The 17,648-nt window shown below is 44.0% G+C and overlaps 1 protein-coding gene across 2 annotated transcripts in view; it reads right to left on the reverse strand.

Moving 5' to 3' along the window:
* The window catches only part of MLXIPL (MLX interacting protein like), a 54,895-nt gene extending 41,237 nt beyond the window's left edge, over positions 1-13,658 (reverse strand). For both annotated transcript variants that reach the window (XM_063298965.1, XM_063298956.1), the window contains exon 1: positions 13,200-13,658. In XM_063298965.1, the coding sequence (XP_063155035.1) occupies positions 13,200-13,630 (431 nt within the window). In that variant the 5' untranslated portion in view covers positions 13,631-13,658. The remainder of the gene's footprint in view (positions 1-13,199) is intronic.
* Positions 13,659-17,648: the final 3,990 nt, after the last annotated feature.

A 17,648-nucleotide genomic window follows, 5' to 3' on the forward strand; every position in this document is an offset into this window, starting at 1 on the left:
CTAAACCTTGTCAAGGTAGAAAGCATTCATTTCCCACCATTAATCTCCCTACAAGCAAAAAAGAAAAGGCTGAACAAAAATGGCTCCCTCTCCAGTAAGATCAACCATTGTCTCACCAGTTACATCAACAGGCAGCCTGTGGAAGCTGAAAAATTTTGCCACTTATGCTTGAAAGGGCTCTCATGCTCACCACAATTATTTCACACCATTCAGGGTAAAATTGGTTCCAGGATCTCAAACCTCTGCTGTACTTAAGGAAGTCAGGGCCCCACACCAGCAGCATTACGTAATGAGCCAAGCCTCCTTTCTGAGCTGTCATTGGGGAATTTGGACTCTTCACCCCGATTCAGAACAAACACTCTACCAGTGCCAGGTAGGTGAGTCAGGCCAGGGAGCCTCTTGCCAGCCACCCCACAGACCAAGGTTATCCAGTTGCCTAGGAGCCAAAGGGCTCCACAGGTTGGCTGATAATTCACACGATCTATTGAGCTTCTTAGTAAAATAGATTTATTCCATTGGTTTTTTTAGAAGGAGGGGGAAGAGTTAGATTCTCTGGATACTCACTGTGTTCAGACATCATGCTAAGCCATGATATGTTTACATATGGGTTGAATACCACACAACTGACTGGCTTCACACAACTTGCTAAGCCACCAACCTTATTTTTACAATCCACAATGGCTTGATTTGCTCACCATGCTAAACCACATTATTCAACCAACCACATTATGTTTTAGCATGTTCTGCAAACCCAGCTATTCTCTCGCATGAGATGGGAGATTGCAGTGGAGGATGTTGTGTTGCATTCAATGCGGCACAGGACTATAATTTTAATTTTACATGAATATGGAATTAGACCAATGTGGAACTAGTACAACTAAGGTGGAAATTCCTCCGCCCCACCCCATCAGTCAGCCAAACAGTCTTAGAATTCAATGCCAGGAAGCTCTCACTTGTCCAACTTGGGCTCAATACTCCCAGAATTTGGTGCAATGCTGTACACAGGGTGCTATGGTTAACACAAACGGGGCTTCTTAAACATTAAGAGCCTTAAATATCAGGAGCCTATATTCACACTGAAGATCAAGTGCACATTGCTGAAATCCAGTTGAATAAAATATAAAGTCTGGGTATATTGAATACGATCAGCCAAAGCTAAACAAAACATACTGTATAAAACACACTACTGCCACTGTGTCTGAGTTCACACAACACAGTTAAACAGGTGGGTCACTTACGGTCTAGCAACTGCTTTGCATAACATGTAAAGTTTGATTAGTGTTAACCTTGGCTAGTTTGTGTGATGCCTACGTATGTGTTTTAGTGCACTGTGTAAACTCAATCTCCTTGGCTTGCTTAGGGTTCATTGTATTGTGCAAACTTAGAAAATGGATTAACTTAATGACCAGGTTAATGGTGTTGTGCAACCACAGAGTTTGGATCAGTATAACTCAATTTGGTGCATCTGAGAGATGTCGGGATTACAACTATTAGAATTTCCAGGCAGCTTGGCTGTTAGACAATATATCTGCATGGTGCTAGATTGAGGGAGGCTATTTGGAGGAGTAATTTTTTCAAGAGCTGAGCATTTAAGAGAGTTCCATCAAAATATATTCTGACCTCCAGCCTATCCAAGAAACTGGCATGAGGCAGGAGTCCTATATCAGTGTCTTCCTCCTCTCCCCTCTCCCCATCTCCTTGAAGCCTAGGAGTAATGTCTAAGGACAACTAGCTTATTGCTGTGGTTACTCTGTAAATAAGAAAAAAGCAGTTAGCACATGTTCAGAAATATCACTCTGTGATATTTAAGGCTCTTATTGTCAGAGTTAGCTAGATCTTTGGAAGCATGGAGAGAAGGCCAAGGATTGCAACTCAAGAGAAATGAATGGGAAGGGGAAGAAAGGAGAAGCAATTTTCTTGCAGCACTGGGCTTATTGGAATGAATTTTTTCTGTTCTTCCCTAGAGAAGAAAGGGAGGGAGGGACATAATAACTTGCCCTATAAAGTTACTTGAATTTAAATGTTAGATTATAAAAATCAAAATGAAAACATTCCCAAATGACAGGCTGTCTAGATACAGGGCTACTGGCCCAAAGATGACTCATGAATGACAGCTAGTGAGAGTGATCTTCCTTCTTCAAGTATGCATCAGTTTCTTATTCCTTGAATCAAGGCTTCTCTGCTCTACAATGAGAGTTGGACAGAAAGCCACCTTAACCTTGCATACGCACTGGGTCTAAAACTCCTAAATAAAAAAACAAAGGGCACTTCTGCTGATGTAAGATTGCTCAGTCCAAAGTGAAATTCTCATGCACATATCCCATTCCACTGACATGAATGGAAGTATATTCGTCACTCTCTAGAGCAGTATTTCTCAACCTTGGCAATTTTAAGATGTGCTGACTGGGGAATTCTGGGAGTTCAAGTCCACACATCTTAAAGCTGCCAAGTTTGAAAAACACTGATTTAGACAAACTGGAACAGGTTCAGAGAAGGGCATCAGGGATTGTGAGAAAGGGGGGATAGCGATGTTGTTTTTGCAAGGCCTACAATAGAACAGGACTTGCTTTCTCAGTAACTTGCTAACTGAAGCTTGCTTTCTAGTAGCTAGAATTGCTTGACCGTATATTAAGGATGTGGAATATGTGGTCAGGGGAACAGAAGATAATATCTCTATGCTGACAGGTGTTAAGGAAAGAAGCTGCCTAACTGATGCTGAAAATATGCTCAACACCAGTTCTAGCGAACTTTGTGGTCAGACACGACCCCGACCTACTTACTCCAAGGGGGCTAGCTGCCTTATAAGGAAAATAATAAATAGGGGACTGGGGGAGGTAAAAAGTGAGGGATGGGAGATATAAACAAAGGCAGGACTTCCTGCAAAATCTAAGGCGTCTCGGATAGGCTGTGAACTCCCAAGTACCTGTCCAATGGGGAACAGGAGGAGGGATTTCACCAGCTGGGGGTAGAGAATAAAACTGCATGCTTTGTGTAAAGGGGTGTGCCTGTTTTGGCTGGGCACCCGTCCTTGCAAGAACGTTAATAAAATCTTTTTGCTGCTTCTCAATACTTTGTCAAATTTATTCCGTGAGTACGATTCTCACAACTGGGGGCTCGTCCAGGATCCAAAAGTCTTCGGACTTCTGGGCACTGCCCTGACGGCCAGGAAGGCATGCCCCACTGATTTCAGTGGTCCTGCCCCAGAGCAGTGGTCTGAGGTCTCTGAACGACAGAGGATCCCAGGGAAACTAAACTTATTTGAGAGGTAGCAAAAGGACATTGAGAAAAAGGTAACTGAACCTATAACCGCGGCGACCAGTCAGACCTCGTGCATGAGCCAAAGGTAAGGAAAAGTGGGACTATAAGTACTTACCTTGGTGGTCGGGACCAGGGAAGGAAAATTGGACTTAAATACTTCCCTGGTTGGAATTCTGTGAGGGTGGGACCCTCTATGAGACTTTGAAAGTGAATGGATGAGACGGTCAAGGGTGTACAAAGTGATTGTGGAGTCTGGATCTGCAGTTCTGTTCTCCCGCGAGGGAAACAGTCAGAGAAGGACGAAGTGTTGGTTAACGGGTGAAAGACAAAGCCTCGGGACAGACAGAATCCCCATTAGGAAATCTAGGCCTAGTGGGGAGACGGGGTCTCCGGGAAATAAGGACTCCAGGAAAGGTAGTCCGGGAAACATTCCTCCAGATAGTCCTTTAGGAGTAATGTTGGAAAATTGGAAACACGTGTCTTGTACAAGGGATAAGGATAAGAAGAAAATGATACAGTACTGTTGTTTTGTGTGGACTAAAGAACCTATAAAAGGGACAGCTGTTTGATGACCCAAGTTTGGATCTTGGGAAGACTGGGTAAAACAAGCCCTAAACATCTATGTTAACAATAAGGAGCCTTGGCCAGAGGAGGAATCAAAATGTGCTTTGTGTTGGGTAAAATCTACCAGCCTAATTATGCCTCTCAGGGCCAAAGAAACTAAAGGGAGTCAGAAAGTAAAATTTACAAAAGAAAACCATGGTGAATTATTCTGTAAAAGTATGGCCTACATATAAATTGATTAGGGGTTTTGTTTGGCCACCATATGGAACTGATGATTTGGCTATTTGTGAAGATTTAAATATTACTATAAATGAGACTAAAGTGAGAAGTGAGGAGTTTAGATATGCTGCAGCATGGTTAGGAAAACAAACCAACTCAATCATGACATTGTCAAAATGGGACCCCTTGGATGACTTGCCGCCCTACAATGTAGTGGCGACAGCTCCTCCAATGGAACCCCGGTCTGAAAGGGATAATGGATTTCCTAAGGAAACCAGAAATCTCACAGGAGAAAATGAAGAGTTAATAAAGAAAATGGGAAGTTGTTGTAGAGAAGGGACCTTTTCACCTATCGGCCGAAGGTTCACGCAGCCAGAAATCATTGCACCATTTAGACAGGTGCCTTTGGCTACTGGTGGTGTGGGTCTGGTGAGGGTTCCCTTGCATGCAATGGATGTTAGGAACTTTAGGAAGAAATTACAAAATTAGAGGATTGGGAGAAGAGGAAGTCGAAGTGTCACCACCAGTTTCTTTTGTTGATGGCCGCGAGTTTGTTTTGTTGACGGGAAAGCAACCAAAAACAGTTGCCATGTTTATAACTATGTTTGAATTTTATAACTGTGTCTTGTTTGTGAGAGAGCTGAGGACTGGCAACTGTATGTGGATAGAAGCTTTGCTGAAGTGTCAAAGATTGTGATTTAGTTGAGAGTCTGTGGATTGGACTGATGCAAATCCACAATCCAATGTGGCAAGATATTCAGACTTTTGTTATCAGTCTTCCTGACATTGGAGGAACAGAGGATGGTTATTGAAATAGGACAGAAAAGGGAAAAGTTGGGAGGATATTGAAAGAAAACTACAAAAGTTGGGGGGGGGGTGCTGGCAGAGCCCATAAATGAATAGGGTGTTTGCAGGGCAAACCCAGGAGGAAGAGAGGAAGGAGAGAAAAAAGAAAAAGAAAGAAAGATGAAATGTCTTGTTTTTAGCTCAAGGTTTGCGGCCCCAAAGAGGGGGAGACAGGGGGAGTTCTCGGAAGATTGGGTCGAGGAGGTATTCCTTGGAATGGAGAGCTAGGGAAACAACGGCGACAGGCAAGGTGCAGGCTGGACCCTGATTAAAGAAGAGACATTAGAGAAGAGAACTCACCACGGAAAGGACCTGGAGAGACGCAGGCTTTCTGGGGAGGGGAGTTGAGTTGAATCACAATAGGGCAGTTGAGTGTGGATCGTCTCCAGTAGGCCTGGGAGTGGCTAGATTCATCTTGATGGGAGCGATCGCCCTTTTAATAAAGCATTCCTTTCTCCTGGCTGAGAGGTAGGGAGGAAGAGCTTCTGTGTTCCTGCAGGGCTGTGATGGATTGCATGTGGCAACAGCCTGTTGAAGTGTTGGTGTGTGGTTTTCTTTTTGTGAGCATTTGTCTGTCTGAATGTGCGCGTACATGTAAGGCTGAGAAACTGTTCTGAGTTGTGAAAAGAGAGTTTAGAGACTATGTGAGTCTATTCTGGCCATGCCTGCATCCACCATTTATTCTGGTTTTGTGTGTGTGTGTGTATTGTGATTTGTGTAATTTGAATGCACATTATGGGAAAGTTGAAAGGTTTTTGTCGATCCTTTCCCATTTGTTTTTTTTTTATTGTTTGAGGTGTATGTGTGTTTCATTATTTGCCCACTCACCCAAACTTCCCCCTTCAGTCTGCCTCTTGCCTGCTTGTTACAGGCTTGAGGATCGAGATGAGGGGACAGAAGGGCGACAGGGGAGGGGCAATGCTTTTACAGAAGATCCTTTACTCCCCCATCTTTTTAGGATTTTTCCTTTTACAATACCTTTACACACATCAGGGGCAAGCTTTTAAGTTTCAGAGATGTCTCTTTCTGCAGCTGCTGCTGTAGAAGGAAATGATTACTCCTCTTGTGAAAGGGGGGGGGATGTGGGCAGTTTCATTGAAGCAATGACTCAGAGAAAGGGGGGGCACCCCTTTGCTCTCACAGCTCCACTCTGCTCTGCCCCTGGCATTCCAGTTTTAGAAAAGTGTGTTTTTATAAATTTTATATGGATTAAATTTTAATCACTCCTCAACATGGCACATGATGATAAAAACAGAAGAGAGAGAGAGAAAAAATTTTGGACAATGTATGGTTTTAGTAGAGCTTCCGTGGACTGGTATGATCTATCTGAGTTTTGTTTTTGTTTTAACAATTTTGGCTATGGAAACAGTCCAAACACTAGATAAACTCTTATGTCAATGCTTTTTTTTCTAGTTTTACAAGTTTTGATTTTAGGGAAGTTTTTGGGGAATTAAATATATAATATTGTTTTTATTGGGAAAAAATGACTTTAAGTCATTATATATATATTAAAATTAGAGGTTTGGCTGTAAAAGTCTTGACCCAGTTTTGGGGTTTTGGAAAAGACTTGTTGTTTAAGCAATTGGGTCAGGTGGCGAAGAGATGGCCAGCCTGCTTACTTAGGGTGGTATTTTGCTAGGGCAGGAAAATGAGTTTTATCCAAAGTAGTGCTTAGATATATCCAAAACTACACCTACCAATCTAGTCACATGGGACAAATGCTTTAGGGGATTGTGTGTCTAGAATATTTATTTGTCCTGGAATCTTTTTGAAAGCCAAACAGGTGTGTGTGAGAGATGTGTGGTATGCCAAAAGGACAACCCAAAGACCAACCAAGTTCAACTCCAGGGGAACCTCCAAAGGGGGGTGGCCCTAGGGTGAACTGTTTCTTAGAATGGGTGAAAGGCTTTCTTTATAGGCTGAAAAGACACTTGGAGAGGCTAGGGCCAAAGGCAGGATTAACATGGACACAAGCCCTTTTAGTGACAATACTAAATCTCTGGATTGCTCCTAAGAAAAGACTAGGAGTCAGTCCATTTGAGATGGGTGACTCTATCCTGGAATTCTTAGCGGAGAAGTAGGAGACATGCATGCCATGGGGAAGAAATTTGTCTGTAAGTATTTGAAACAGTTATCTGCGCAAGTCTTGTCCTTGTCTCCCTATCTACAGGAACACAGAGTCCAACTATTGGAACAGCAGGCGCATCCTTTTAAGTCTGGAAATCGAGTTAAACCAGATGGAGGGGAGTCGGCAACTGAGTTGGGAAAAACCCTAAAGAAGACACTGGTGTTGCCAAATACTGCTGGACACTGGATTGTGCAGCCCCGGAAAGACCAAGAAATAGGGTGCACCATGCGCCTGAACTTTTTTCTAATACCTTGTAGTTTTGATGACCATAATAGTCCCTGGACCTGGAAAAGAGAATCACAGGGTTCAAGGGAAGCTTTGAAGATGTACTCAATTTAGAACAATAGGGAATTTATATTTTCATATGAAAAGGGATTAGGGTACAATTCTGAAATCCAGCCTACCTGTAGTATGGAACTACGGTTAATCCACTGGTTTGGATTTGTTAGCCTTATAGGCTGGTGCCTGAGTCACGAGTGGACTGATGAACAACTATTGAAGGGGGGTGAGGAATTTAACACCTTAATAGCTTTAACTCGGAAAATAGCTTGTCAGGCTAAATATCTTAATTGCTGGTTGTGTGGGTTTACAACTCTTCATGGTGGACATGGATTTAGAAAAGGCTAATGGGCTCTTACAGAGGGCAGTGGCAAAATTGGCTCAGGAGGCGAAATTGAGGTGGCCCCAGGCCTTGCCAATCGCTCTCCTGAGAATGCGTATTCGGACATCCGAAAGACTGGGGCTCTCCCCTTTTGAGACAATATAAGGTCTTAAGGGGGAGGAGAAAGCTCCTCTCCGGTGGGGGGGAAGGAGCAGCAGAATGCCTTTCAACAACTGAAAACAGCCTTGGTGAAGGCACCAGCTTTAGGTTTGCCTGACCTGAGGAAGCCTTTTGTTTTGTTTTGTTTTGTTTGCTTCTGAAAACAAAGGGGTTGCAAATGGGGTACTAACTCAGAAATTGGGAAATTGAGAATGGCCTGTGGCAAACTTCTCTAAGCAGCTAAAGCACAAGGCTGGCCGGCTTGCTTGCGAGCAGCAGCTGCAGCAGCACTCCTTTTAAAGGAGACAGAGAAAGCCACCTTCGGAGCAGACTTATGGTGGTATTGTGGAGGGAAGATGATTAGACCTACACTTCCTTCCCTGTGGGCTGGTACTTGCACCTTAGTGCAACTGGCCATTCCATTTACTCTGGCATTTGAAAGGGGTACTTTAAAACCCAGAAGGAATAAGAGGGATGCACCGGGAGGATCATTTGACAATAAAGTGTATATAGACGAAATAGGAGTACCCAGGAGAGTGCTGGATGAATTCAAAGCTAGAAACCAAATTTTAGCAGGATTTGAATCCTTTCTATTTTGGTGGGTAACAATCAACAAAAATGTGGATTGGATCAACTACATCTATTATAACCAACAAAGGTTCATAAACTATACCAGAGATGTTGTAAAAGGTATTGCAGAACAATTAGATGCCACTAGTAGGGTAGCCTGGGAAAATAGAATGGCATTGAATATGCTGTTGGCAGAGAAAGGGGGAGTCTGTGTAATGCTAGGGGGGAGCTGTTGTACCTTTATTCCAAACAACACAGCCCCCGATGGAACTGTTACTCGGGCCTTACAAGGTCTAACCGCACTGTCTGAGGAGTTGGCTGAAAATTCGAGTACAATTCTCACAGGATAATTAGGAGACTAGACATTAAATCCCATGAAGAGGGGTTGAAAGAATTGTAAATGTTCAGCTTTGTGAAAACTGAATGGGAATATAATGAAACTGTTCTAATATCTGAAATAATGTCATACATCAGAAAGTCAAGATTTTTCGCTGCCACCCCAGATTGCAAGATGTGGATGATGGATTCAGATTACAAGAAGTAAGATTCTGAACGAATGCTAAAAAAAATCCCAACAGTAAGAATCATTTGACAATGGAACCAAATACTAGAGAGATATCAAATAGTGGCTGGACAGTCATCTATCAGCAGTGCCTTCATTGGATTCCTGGACGGAGCAGGAGTGATTCAATTACTGTGCCTCAAAAGTCCTTTCCAACTCTGTGATTGTAAATAGCTGGAAAGGGAAGGCTTAAGCAATATACCAAGGCCTCAGCTAGAACCAGGCATTTGCATGCTCATACTAGCAGAGAATTATGAGTGCAGGAATACAGAAGATCAACCTGGGCCCAACCCAAGATTCAGCTATCTGTAAATCCCAGCTTTTGCTCATATCAAGATCAGCATTGCTTCTCTCTCTTACAATAACGATCTATGTTTGACAACATGGATAGCACTTTCTAAAACCTTAAAGGCTGGAATGGGGAAGGGGGAGAGAGATTTCTACTAATGTAGTCAAGAGCAGGATTAGTGCCTTTTCCAAGTGTACAAAAACTGATGATTAAGAAAAAAATTGCAGAACTGAGGAACAGAGCATTGAGGATATTATGTAAACAGGCCAAATACCATAATGCATTTACATTACAGGACTTGCTTCTTGGCACAAAGTTTCAAAGCTGCCCAGGATGGCATCCAGCAATCATCACAATGGCGTTGCCATTTTTTGCAACAAACCCCTGGGAATACTTTCAAGATAGGAGTCTTGACACTGCCATCAAATAAAGGGTTGCAGGAAGAATCATGACACAGAAGAATAAGCAAATGGAAGAACAGGATGGGGAAGAGGAAATGCATTGGTTAAGGGACAGATTTAATTACAAAGGTATCTGTGCATAAGCACAATGTAGAAACAGCATGTGTGCAGTGATGTCATAATGGAAATCCCACCCTTCTGCAGTTCTATCTCAATGTCAGACACATGTACATAAATCACAGGATTTGCATTGTGATGAAACACGTTTTGTCATCTATCTGCCCCCCCCCCCCCCACCATCTCTTCTGGTTTGGAAGTTTGTCTGCCTAACCTTGATATGCAGGCCCTCGCTGTAGTGGCAGCCTTGTGAGATAGTCCAGACAAGAAGCACACCCAGGAATCCTCGTACTATGTTTATTGTAAGGTTATATTAACAGAATCTTGCAAGTCTGAAAGTACCCCTCCTGTCCCTCAATTTTACTCTCCCAAAAACTAAGGAGAGTCCCTTCTGAGATGCTTTCACCACCCCTTCGGACTCCAATTTCATTTATCAGAACGTTGTCAAGGCTGTGGCTCTTCTTAATGTCTCCCAAGGTCATTCCCATATAGCATTACATGTAGTTATTCTGGTTTAGGCAAAGTTACCACACACTTCCTCAAGGGAACTCTCCTCTATTAAAATGAAATATTTAAAAACTATATATTAGATTTCTATCTTTCCGGAGTTTAAAGCAGCGCACACCATACTTTTCCATTTTTTTCTCCACAACAACAGTCTTCTAAGATTGGTTAGGGTTGGGGGAGAAGGACTTACCCAAGATCACTAAGTCAACTTCTATGACTGAGTAGAGATCTGAACCTAGATCTCCCCAGAATTAGTCCCCAATCCTAATCACTCACCCATATTAGCCTTTGCCTCAAAGAAAAAACCCTGTTTCTAAGGCTTAGCTCTGGTTTGCCGATGCCAATGACTAATTAGTGCTTCCATGTTGGATAAGAATTAGATACGATCATCCAGCCCTCCATTCTGTTCCTCTAGTTAGATCATAAGCATGTCAGGAAGCAAAACGCATCATCTTGTCTCCATTTTCTAATGACAATTAGAAAAGTGTTCTGAACTTCTGAATGTGGAGGCTCTATTCTGCTGTCACAACTGCTAGTGAACGTATTCACAAGCACTCACTCAACAAGGATCATAGCCATCACATCTTATGGAAATGAATGCCATAAGCCAGGAAAGGATCGCCTTTTATCTAATGAGGTTCACATTCTCTGGGAGTGGGAGATAATCTATTAGGGCCATAGGACAACGGTGGCTGAAGTAAGAGGTGAGTGGGGTCAGATCCAAAAGTGGACATGGCTTCCAATTCTCTCTTTCTGACAACCTCTTCTTCCTATGCCATCTCTCCTCTCCGTTATGCCCATATCAAACAACATGACAAACCCAGATTGGCAAAACACATTACTGTGTCCACATAATATGCTGGATCCAAATAAACCATATTAGAGAATCATCTTAGAAAGAGAACGGCTGGGTTCCCACAATGTGCTGAACTACAAATTACCTAATGCCATTTTACCCTGGTCTGGCATGTTGTGGGAGCCCAGCTGTTCTCTTTCTAACATCCTCTTCTCTTCTATGTCCAGATTTGCCTGTGCTGGGGCCGCCCCACTGATCAAAGTAAACAAGGCTCGAGAACAGCATGTCCAGAAGTCAATAGCCTCTGGAAGCAGAGAAAATGGCATCATTTAAGCAGGTCTTTGCTGCAATATCCCAGCAAACAAGCCTGTCCCAGCTGCCAGTAGGTTGGTGAGAATGATCTACTACAGAATAAATGCTAGTTTTCTGACCTTCCCCATGAAAAAAGATACAAGCAGACTTTTGATTTAGCCAGGTTGAACAGAAACACGTAGGCCATAAGTTTTAGGCAAGAAAATGAAGCTGTCTCTTTCAGAGAAAGAGGGATAAGGATCACAAATTGGCCTAAACCAAACCACAGTTGGTTGGCAAAGCAACACACTAAACCATGGTCTATAAACTGCAATGGCTAGGTTCACAAAACACACTAACAGTAACCAATACTTAATGTCAATGTACAGTACGAATCTAGTTCAAATGAGAGGGCAGGATAGAGAGGGCAAGCACAAAGTATTATCGGGCTCGAACTGCTACCCGAGAGGGAAAGGATGGGGCATTTGGGGTGCTTTCCCCTGGAAAAAAGAAGACTAAAGGGGAACCTGGTTGAAGGGTATAAAATCATGTATGGCATAGATGAAGTGTATGGGGATTTTTTCTCCCTCTTTTCAGAATCAGAAGTCATCTGATGAAGCTGACTAGAAGGAGAATTTGAACAAACAACACAAAATTAATCTGTGGAAGTCATTGCCACAGATGTGGTAATGACCATTAGCCTGGAGAGCTTTACAAGAGGACTGGATAAATTCATGGAAGACATATCTGTCAAGGGCGATCTGCCTCGAAGACCAGAGTTGCCAGTGCAAGGGAGCAATGGCACCAGGCAGATAGGCCTGCCTCTTGCTTGCAGATGCTTCAGAGGCATCTGGTTGGCCACTGAGAAACAAGTTGCTGGTCTGCTCCAACAAGGCTGTTCCTATATTCAAGAGACAGAGAGAGGAAGACGGGGCTTCCAGGTAGATAGCTTCTAATACTTGTAATAAAAAATGCTCTGCAGTTGTCTTTTCTTCATTTCCTGGGTTAAAAAAAGGTGGAAGATCTTGTGAAAACATTGGAGGGATTCAAATGAATAACAATGTCTAGACTCCCATTAAAATGCCACGGAGAAGCAGAGTGATTTCACCGTAAAAGTTATATGGGAAAGAGCTGAAACTAGGTTAAAAGAAAAGGTTGCTTGTGATGTATTTCCCTCTGATCAGAAGATTTTAGTGGCAACAGAAAAAAAACGCCAGAAGCCCTTTTGCATAAGGCAGAAGCAGGTCCCCACAAGTTTCCATCAGTAGCAAGACTTTGCAACTGCTGACTATCAGTTCACACAACAGACTAAATCAACACCAGGCAAAATAGCTTAGTTTATTGTGAGATCCCAACCAACTCTATCTTCCTCATTAAATCTTGTCCCACAACAGCCTTACAATCTGCAGTTTTGCCAGACTGCCATTCCACAGTCACAGCATGAATTTCAGGACTCATCATTACCAACAACCTAACTTTTCTGCTAGCTGGGAGACTGCAACTCAAGGAGGCAGAACCACAAAGAAACTGAAATTCAACTCAGAAAGAAAGCAGACAGTGAAAAATCAGAGTAGGTTAGCAGAAGAAATGCACAAGAGTCATATTTTTTTCTCCACTATGAGGTGTCAGTTCAATTGTCTCTGACCCACTCAGCCACTAGGACCTCCATTCTGGGCTTAATCCAGTCCTGCTATCCTACATCAAATCCCTTGTGCTGCCTTCCCCAGATAGTTCTCCTCCTGGATAAAAAGGGTCCTTGCACCTTAACAGAACCTCCAAGTTTCCTGAGAAAAGACACCCTGCGGTCAGACTGCAGACACCCGTCATACCTCAAAACCAACTGGCAAAAGAATTGGACATGGCTGGAGGCAGGGGGCTCTCCCAGACTCACCTGTAAGCCAGGCTCATGCACTCAAACAGGCGTGTGAGAGTGGGATCAATACTTGGAGGATCAGGGACTTCTGGCTCAGCCTGCTGATGGCGCCGACGGGGCACCAAGTCGCTGTGCGGACACGACACCATGAAGTGACCACTGTGGATTGCTTGGGAGCAGGCAGGGTGACCAGAGCCAGGCTTGGTGCTGCTGAAGGCTGGGTTGTCGGAATCGGAATCAAAATCTGAGTCAGGCCTTGACCCCATCTTCAGTTCCAGGTAAGGCCCAGATTGTCCGGGCTGAGCCACAGCCATGGTGAGGGAAACGGTACTCGCTGGAGAGCTCCTTCCAGCAGACCTGTCAAAACCAACACCAGGCTCTTCCTTGCAGAGGCAGCCCGTTCCACATAGGTAGGTGTCCTGTGCAGTGAACGCCCAACCTACGAACATTAGGGGCAGAACCTCATCTGGCACTCACTAGGGCTGTGACTCCACTAGCTGTCTTTATAGCTCAACCTGATGTGGTTCTGCCTCCTAGAATGGTGGACACAAAGATTAACCCTCTCTTTGCTGGTACAGGGTGCATTCAGATAGCCAGAGGCAACGCAAAACATCTCCAGATAAGCTGGCTAACTTTTGATCTGGTGCTTGTGCCTTTAATAGCAATCTAATCTTCTATCATTAGTGGGGCCATAATGTTGACTTCTCTGCTGTGAAAAGAAGATTTCCCTATTGGTTTCTGCAAGTGAAATGGCTGTTAAAGGCCAAAGGACTAAACATGTTTTTCTCCAGTCAGTTGGCAGTTTAATCTGAGTTGGACTGGCAATTATACTTGTCTCATATTGTTGATAATGATGGGGCAGGAACACCCCTAAACTGACTTATACACATTCACGCATACACCCCCCTGCTCGCCATGCAGAGCTGCCAATGAACTGGCAAAACAGACTTTGTTTGCATTGGCTAAGACTGCTGGGAGCATGTGCAGGAAAAGAGTTGTATGCTGTGTTTACCCAGTACTGATGCATCTCTCCCCAGCATTCCCAGCAAGCAAACACAGATTAAGGGACAAAAATAAGTAAAATCATAGCAACCCGTGTGCAGCACAGTATGAATCAACATACAAAGCTATACCCCTGGTCCCTAGAAAAACAGCAACAACAAAAAGCTAGCAGGGTTCTTTCCAGCCTTTGCCAAGATGGGGGAAGGCCAGATGGTGTGTGGGATACTCACAGGAGAAATGTGGAGCATAATCATAGAAGGACACATGGTAAGGTTAATTTTGGCTATGTTCGCACAACATGCTTAACTTGATGGCTGACTTAACCCATTTGCTGTGTTTGCACAACACAGTGGACCATAAATCAAATGGGCTGGATTTGTACAATATGCCAAGCAACAAAAAATTAACCTAGAGTAACACAAACCAAAGTAGCATATTGTGTGAATATAACGGCTGGGTTTGAAATCAGGTTAAGCAATCAATAAGTAGATGTGGGAGTCACAGTGATCCACCTCAATAGTGTATTTTTTCAAGGGCACATAAACTGAAAATTTAGTTAACACTAAGCACATGCCCAGGTTCTCTGGGATCCCTAAATAGCTGGAAGATAAGACTCTGAAGTGGGGGGTGGGGGTCATAAAGGAAGGGTACCTTCTAGGACACAAATAAAAAGTCAAACCCTAGAGTATAAATACACAGTCTGCATCTGCCTTTGAAGCTTTTTTGCTCATTGACAGCCCAAGTTCAGCTGACTGAATTTGGCATGATTGTGCTCTAAGTGGAGCAGTCACTCGTCAGTGATGCTGTTTTCACTATTGCCAGAAAGGCATTGTCTGCAGTAGAGGAAACAAACCTGGAATTTATTCTGGACAATGTACAACACAACCACTTGGGGCAGCAGAAGATCTGAAGGAATCCAACTGGTACCCTCACCGCCTGTAGTCAAGGTTTGCTTGGTTTTCTTCCTCTAATTCTTGCTCCCCAGCAAACAGAGATTAAAGGGTTGTAGTTGTTCCACAACACGGAAATGTCTTGATAAATGGGAGACCAACTGAAGCTGTACGTATACAGCTTTCAAGATAATAACCAGCACTTTGAATTGGGCCGGGAAGCATTTTGGAAACCAATGCAGTGACTTCAGGATTGATGTTATTTTTCCTGGCAAGATACTCCTATCAATAGTCTAGCCACCATATTCTGCACCAGCTGTAGCTTCTGGGTCATCTCCAAAGGCAGCTCCACAAACAGTGCATTATAGTAATCTAACCAGATGGTGATCAAAGCATGAGTTACTGATGTCAGGGCATCCTGGTCCAAGTAGAGTTGTAAGCTGAAATTGAGCAAAGTCCCCCCGACCACAGTGTACACTTAATATTTTAACAGGAGCTAAGAGTCCAGGAGGACACTTGAGTCACAACCATCTCCTTCATGGGGAGCTGACCCCATCCAGAGTAACTGTCAGAACTGGTGTTAGTGGATTGCCCAGCTGTTTATCGACCAAGGGAAACTCCATCTTGGTAGGATTTAATATAAGCTCGTTTCTTCCCATCCACATCCTCACAGCCTCCAGGTAGTGGTTCAGGACTTCTATGGAACCTCCAGGCAAGCCCAGGTGACAATATATCAATGGAGGTCATCAACATATTGATGATACCTCACCCCGAATGAAGACATGACCTCCGCTAACAGTTTCATGTAGATAAACAATATGGGGGAGAGCCCTGACCCCTGGGGAACCCTACACTAGGGATCCCAGGAGCTCAAGCACTGCTCCCCATTACCACCAACTGGAACCACTCACTGAGATAAGAACAGAACCACCACAAAATGATGTCCCCAACTCTCAACCCTTGCAGATGGACCAAAAAGATACCAGTTTTTCTTATCAAACACCACTGAAAGGACTTACAGACCAAGAGGGCAATCACCAAAGCAACCAATGCCATTTTGGCCAAATGCCCAAACCCAAACTCTGACTGAAGAGAATCCATAACTCATATCTTCATAACTGACTGAAGTGATGTCTGTCAAACCAAACCTATCTCCAGTAGTGGCCCAACAAATCCTTTAGGATTCCCACTGCCAGGATCCAAACTAACTGCCATCCTTTGGGACTGCTCCCCTCCACTGAAAACAATGACTTCACAGAGAATGCCCCATAACCAGCGATGCCCCTTAGTCTTCATGAAAGACACCCCCACCCCTGTTGCTAAGCATTTTCTTTTTCTCAACAGATTTGCCCGATCCCCTTTCAAGCCATTAAAACAGCCACCATCCCTTCATCTTGTGGCCTCACGTGCCATAATAAACTGATGAAGAGTTGAGCAACAACAACAAAAATCTGATTTATTTTTGCCTGTCCTGAATCTCTTGTTGTTCCTCGTAAGAGATGGGAGGGGGGGGTGTTGCAGAGGGAAACAGATGGCAAGCAGCGGCACAAAGCAGGGTGGAGAGGACGGGGCCGCCCTCGGGAGCAGCTGTGGGGGCGTGATTTCCAACGAAGCTCCTTTGTCAGGAAGGTACAATGGTCTGTCACCCTGGCGAGGGCAAACGCCAGAAAGGCCTTCCCTATCAGGGCAGACTCCAGGCTCCAGAGCTATCATTACACACCACGTTGCTATGGCATCCTGTGGAAACAGGCCCCCGGTGAGGCCATGGGGTGCGTCAGCAGGATGCAAGAGGGCTGCCTTAGCGTAGACCAGGCCTAAAAATACATCCATGGCAAAATCGGATATGCCCCTTCGGTATCTCCCAAGAGGCAGCCTGCAGGGGGCCCGGGTGGCACAGTAACAGACAAGAAACACAGATGCAGAGAAAATACACTAGGATCGCAGACTGCAAGAAGTCATAATGTTCTTGTCTGGTGTGTGGCAGGAAATCAGAAGTTTGTAAATGAGGGTGTACAGCAGGAGTAACAAGCCAGTGGTCACTGGCCTCACAGACTCTTGTTTTACATCTACTGACCCTTTTCTTTTTCAACCTCAACAAACTCGGCAACAAATCTCTGCATAACAGTGGTTTACTGCTCTTAAAAAGGCAAAACAGCATTTGGAGTCCTCAACATGCTTGGCACACATATTTTCATCACTAAACCAAACCCTGAAGCTTCAGGACACTGACAGGGTTCTCCTTTTCTCTGGTGATATTACCTTGTCACTGGCCCCTGCAGCAGCCCTCAGTGGCCATGGAAAAAAGTGTTTTTAAAACGCCTAAAGCAAGTCTTCATGCGACGTGACCCAGTCAGCTAAGCCATGAAGTGACCCCTTGCTTTGCAGCAATGGCCCAACTACTGAGTCTGCTTTAGGTTCTGTTAGTTATTTTATACCTGGTGCTACATGTGTATTTAGGTTTACAGCCTCAGGACAGATAATTAATATAAATGTTTATTATTCTCCTGTTTCCCCTCTTTCCTTCTGCGCCCTTCTTTTGCTGTGTTGAATGGTTGACTTTAAGCACTTTGAATCA

Source organism: Candoia aspera, chromosome 1 (genome assembly GCF_035149785.1).
Source record: "Candoia aspera isolate rCanAsp1 chromosome 1, rCanAsp1.hap2, whole genome shotgun sequence".
Lineage (NCBI taxonomy): Eukaryota > Metazoa > Chordata > Lepidosauria > Squamata > Boidae > Candoia > Candoia aspera.